This window comes from Vigna radiata, chromosome 6 (assembly GCF_000741045.1).
Source record: "Vigna radiata var. radiata cultivar VC1973A chromosome 6, Vradiata_ver6, whole genome shotgun sequence".
In the NCBI taxonomy this organism is placed as follows: domain Eukaryota; kingdom Viridiplantae; phylum Streptophyta; class Magnoliopsida; order Fabales; family Fabaceae; genus Vigna; species Vigna radiata.
The window spans coordinates 22,474,419-22,479,941 of NC_028356.1; the positions used below are offsets into that span (position 1 = coordinate 22,474,419).

The window sequence follows — 5,523 nt, forward strand, 5'->3', positions numbered from 1 at the left end:
AAGCCTGCCAGGAGTCGCTCCTTGTCCGTGCCCCCTGCACCATGCCTCTTGCACCGGCGATCACTCCCCGCCCTCGTCAGTGCCCGGGTGTCACAACACCTGCACCGAAATGCATAGACAGATTTTTACATGAATGAAAAAGGCTTCATTTATATCACAAATGTAGTACATCACTATTACATATTGCATTCGTGAATCTGTAAATGCAAACTTGCGACAACGTGGGCTAACAATACTAATAATACCGCGATTATTCAGTTTTATAGTTCATTTTATGCAATTAAGACTGCCTAATTATTCAACATCATAAATAGGACTTTTTTTACTTAGGAATGAAGACAACATGATCCTGAGGGAGGAAGTGACAGACAGGAACAGTTCCTGGTTGAACTTTGAGCATTTGGAAGGCCAAATGCTTGGGATTCCAATTTGACGTGTCAGTGTGACACACTGCAACTGCTTTGGCTCTGCTTCCGACAGCACCCTCCAATGGGACAGAGTAGGCATTAGTGCTACCTGATTTGTGACAATAAAACACTGCATATGGGTATTTCTCCTTGTGGCACACAACAACCTTCTCAGCCAACTTCTTAACTCCTGGTGCTATTTTGTATTGTTGCCATTCGGTCTCTTTTCCCACTCTTGTGGAGATAGCATCAATATTATTCCCAAGCTTGGAAGTGGCGAAATCAACCATGGACTCAAGGGAAGTCACGCAACGCTTTTCCTCTCCTCTGGTGATAGGCCCTTCACACTCACTGATGGTGTTTTTCACCACTTGAGCCTCATCTGACCCTGCCTTGATGGAGAACCTGTGCAATATGTCATTGAACTTGCTTGAAGAAAAGGGTATGGAATCGGCCACAGGACGAGGCAAGAATGTCGCCTCTAAATTAGAGGTTTGAGAGAAGTGCAAGTCCAATTTGGTTCCATGATGCAAGTTCTTTTCCAAGAAGAAGATTACCACATTGGGGTCATCATGTAATTGGGTTTCGCTGACTGCATAATTGTAATCAAATGGAGAGTGTGGTCCCACTTCAACATGCACCGGCTTTCCCTTTGGTGCAGTGTGTACAATCACTCCACCGTTTCCTCCACCAACATTAACATCAGTGCCACCTCCTTGTCCTTGGTTTCCCTTTTCTACACCAACATTTACACCACCATTTCCTACATCTACCGAGCTCTCTTTCTCTTCCTTCCAATCTGCATACTTTTCAGGTTTAGCTTAAGAAAACTGTAATCGGAATGAGAAAAAGACAATTGAACACCACGCTATTTTATGCACCTAATTAAACCCTCATCAAAGAATAACATTTTTGTTCGTTGCCTTAATCATTAAATTAACGCACTCCAAAAAATTTAATTTATTTTTAATATGTAATTAATTATGGTTTCGTTCTTATAGATTCTTACAGTTATAATTCGCTGGGAATTGTATGAAAACTTGTGAAATATAGGAATAAAGAAAAAAACTAAAAGTAACTGTCAAGTATTGATATGAAAAAAGCCACCGACTATAATTTAAGACGTGTAGTAAAAGATACAAGAGCAGTGTCAAAATTCTATTGTTTTTTGTTTTTAATTTTTCGCATCTGAAACTAATAGTCGCTATTACTTTATTATGTCCTAATTACAACGGAATATACTTTCTTTGAATACTGGTGGTTCTAATTCGAGTGCTAGTTTGAGAATGATAAGACATAAGGCTCACCTATTTAATAAAATTTCACACGGATTTCTTCTGATTATGAAGTCCGCCTCAGTGATAATGTTGGATTTCTTAAACAATGGTTGGACATGCTTATTACGTAGACTTCAAGCTGTTATTGTATATGTTAAAATACAATTTAACAATTTTTTTAAAAAAAATTGATTTAGTTTCTTACATATTAATTTATGTATAGACTAATTTTTATTTTAAAAAAAATCATTTAATTTTTACTATGTTTTCCTCTTAAAGGTATTTATAAAAAAACTAGTTAAAACTCATATTTCACTTAATGACGTATTTGCATAATTATATATATATATATATATATATATATATATATATATTTCACACAACCAAGACTAGCTGTTGCCCTACTAGGTTCGTGTTCCTGAAGTATGTTTTTAGGCTCTTTGAGTATACTTTCATTTTACGGTGCAGGAGAAAATTCAAATTATCTTTTTAAGTTAAAAATATTTTAAATTGTATAATATGAAAATACATTATAAATTGTGTAATCCAAAATATAATGAATTGTATATTCTAAAATGTTTGTGAATTGTATAATTTAAAAATGCATTATAAATTGTGCAGTCTAAAATATATTTTCGAATTACAAAAATTTTAAATACATTTTCAGATTTAGAAATTATTTCCAATTATCTAATCAATAAATTTAAAATTCATTTTCAGATTCGTTTTAGAAACCTGTAATGCATTTTCATATTAGAAATCCAACAAGCAATTTTAGATATGAAAATATATTTTGAATTGGTAAATCCAAAACATGAATACAAAAATTGCACAATCTAAAAGTGTGAACCACGGGCAGTTTTTATTTTTTCTAACAGTGCATGAAGAAACAATGGAGTGGAGGAGATAGAGTCTTCTTAAGGAAAATATATCCTTAATAATAATTTTGAATAACTTTTTTATAATTGCTTATATGACAGCATCTGTTTCAAATATACGAACCAATGAAATAATGACACATAATCTGTTGTCAAAAAATTGTTAAAATATCATGATCCTTCCTTAATCTTAAAACAAAGACACTGTTGAAAAGCATAGCCTAAAAAAAAAAAATTGAATTAACTAAAATAATTGTGAAGTATTCTTCATTTTTAGTTTTGTTTTGTAGGAATTGTACTGACCAGGATGTAGCAAATCAGTGATGGCTTTGGGCATTGGTGTGGTGGGAAGCATGGACTTCCAATAAAATTCTGGAGATAATGCAGCATTAGTTGCCACAGTAAGCTGCATTCCTTAACACAATCTTATTAGTTTCTCATATATGACAACCATTTTCACATGCAAATAGAGATTTACGTATAAAATAAGTATAGTTGAATCCAACGCATTTTTAAACTTAATTCTAAAGAAAACTTCAAGTTGAGACATTTTTAAATTAGTAAAAGTAAAAAAAGTAATGGAAGCTTTACATGAAATAAAAATGGTTTATCCTCTTAATTAGTTCAGACCTTAGTCAGCAAGAAAAGTGCCCTTTAATCACCACTACACTGAAATAATTCAAAATTAAGAAAAATAAATTACTGCCACCACAATATAAAATAATTTCATATTATTATTCAATTACAAATCGTTACACAACTAAATTGTTTAAGTCTGTAATAGTTTATATTGATGTGATACCAATTATAACTTTTAACTGGTTATCGATGCAAAATAATTTACATATAATAAGTACATTACCATTTAACTCAAATTTTTCCTACGGTGTAAGGCAAGAGTTTGAACTACTTGATGTTTGGAATTGTTTTGGTATCATTTTCATATAGTTTAGAAGTGAAAAGTAAAATATAATTTAAATAACACTCTTTTAAAGTATTTGATAAAGAAAAGTGCATGGAGAAGGAGTTGGAGCTCACCATGAGAAAAGTAATGATGGGAAGAATGTGAAATTCCATCTTGGTATTTTGGAGAATTGATCAAATGCGACTGAGAAGAATTGAGAAACAAAGTGGCTTGCAATTTTTGTATATATAGTGAATTGTTTATGAAGAAAATGTGGTATTGAATACTTGTATCAAACAACTTTATTAATTATTGTCTTCAATTCAACCAACTAATACTGTGTTTCTTTTATATGGGTGGGGAGGAAAAGAGAATTGATTAAAATCAGGTGTATGTAAAGACTTTTCTTTTATACAGTTGGCGATAAATGTAATGGCTCAAAGCAAGTTCCAAATCATGCATTACGTGACTCAAAATTTAGCTTTCTTACAAGAAAAATACAACATATTTTCTGCAAAGAAGTTAATTTCTTTTAAAATTATATTACTATGATATATGATATATGTACTAACTTTTTTTATGATTATTCTCTCTAGAAAAATTTAAGTAGTTATTTTCGGTGGAGTTTTTTCTTTTATTTAAATTCAAGACAACCTCATTAAAGATGGTGTCTAGTATCATTGTATTATAAATTGCTATTTGGTGTCTATTTTTTTTATCAACAATACAAAAGTTTTATAAAGAAGATTAACCATGTTCTAATTAATTTTTTTATAAATAAAATTTGATCTGGATTACTAAAAAATCACATATGGATGGACAAAATCTGTCGAAAACAATATTTGTCGATAAGGAATTACTTTTATCGACGGTCAGATATTCGTCAGTAATTTTGTTATTGGTAAACATTATCAATGAATATAGGTTATCGGTAATTACCGGCGGATATATTCGACGATAATTACCGAAGGATAATGGTTGTCAGTAATTACCAAAGGATATATTCGACAATATATCCGTTGGTAAGTGTGAGGCAAAGACCAATGCAATTTATATTTTGCCTATCCCACATTCATATAATCATCAAACCTACAAAAAAAACAGAAATAATCCATATCCAGATAATCAGACAATCAGGTATAGATTGAGATACATTTTTTTTGTACAAAATTCAAAATATAATTTTCCATGTATTGATTTAGTATAAACATCTAAACCTATGTCTTGATTGTGCTGAATATGTTCACCAACCAAGACAAAGTGGTGTTTGTTAATATTATCTTCAACTTCTACATCATATTCACTATAGTTTTGTTTAATATCAATTTGAATATCCTTAACTAGAGCATTGGACTCCCCACTACACTCACTTAATCTCGACTGGTCCTTTTATAAGTTAGTTAGTAATTGTTAAGACTCCGACAAGTGTACCAAATCGTATCAAATAATATAAATGGTAAGACTAAGTATCGTTTTTCCTAGAGACTCATTGACCTAGACAGTCGTGTGATTTGTTGATTATTTAAGACTTGAGAAACAAAAATCAGTGTTTATAATACAAAACAGAAAATAAACATGAATGCAATTGCTGATCAATTGAGCAAAAGAATATGCAGGTGAATGATATATGGATGAATTATGTTGTTGGGGTTTCGGACTTTATCTTATCCACTCTCATGTATTTACGAATTCAACTCCTTCATTAATGTCAATGCCATTTTCTAATTTACCCTAAACCCGATGTCTCGGTGAAGAGAAATTACTAGTTTACAATGTCTTGTCTTCCTAGCAATTAATCATGCATTACATTCACATAAGTGTTAACGGATTGACAAGCGTACTAAATCATATCAAGTAATAATAAATGGTAAGTCCAAGTATCGTTTTCCCAAGAGACTCGAAAGGCCTTATCGTTTGTGTGAATTAAGATTGTAAGACTTGAAAAGGAAAATTAATTAATTGGGTAATGAGACTAAAATATGAACATGCAAAAGAGATTGATTCAATTGACGAGAAGAAAACAATGGATGAATGGAGTTGTTGGGGGTTTACAATTT

At 31.6% G+C, this 5,523-nt stretch overlaps 1 protein-coding gene across 1 annotated transcript; it reads right to left on the minus strand.

The window, feature by feature from the left end:
• Positions 1-322: 322 nt before the first annotated feature.
• LOC106764273 (BURP domain protein RD22) lies at positions 323-3,669 on the minus strand. The gene is made up of 3 exons (XM_014648538.2): positions 3,601-3,669; positions 2,866-2,968; positions 323-1,206 (listed from the first exon to the last, which is right to left on the minus strand). Exons 1-3 carry the CDS (start codon positions 3,637-3,639, stop codon positions 323-325), a joined length of 1,026 nt encoding a protein of 341 aa, XP_014504024.1. The 5' UTR covers positions 3,640-3,669.
• Between the last annotated feature and the right edge of the window lie 1,854 nt (positions 3,670-5,523).

What these genes read in the sequence shown, in the direction of transcription:
- LOC106764273 (XM_014648538.2), bottom strand. Translation starts at nt 3,639, where the DNA reads ATGGAATTTCACATTCTTCCCATCATTACTTTTCTCATG. An exon ending in CCATCATTACTTTTCTCATG is followed by an intron (nt 2,969 to 3,600) that starts GTGAGCTCCAAC and finishes TAAGGAATGCAG; the next exon opens with CTTACTGTGGCAACTAATGC. An exon ending in CACTGATTTGCTACATCCTG is followed by an intron (nt 1,207 to 2,865) that starts GTCAGTACAATT and finishes AAAAGTATGCAG; the next exon opens with ATTGGAAGGAAGAGAAAGAG.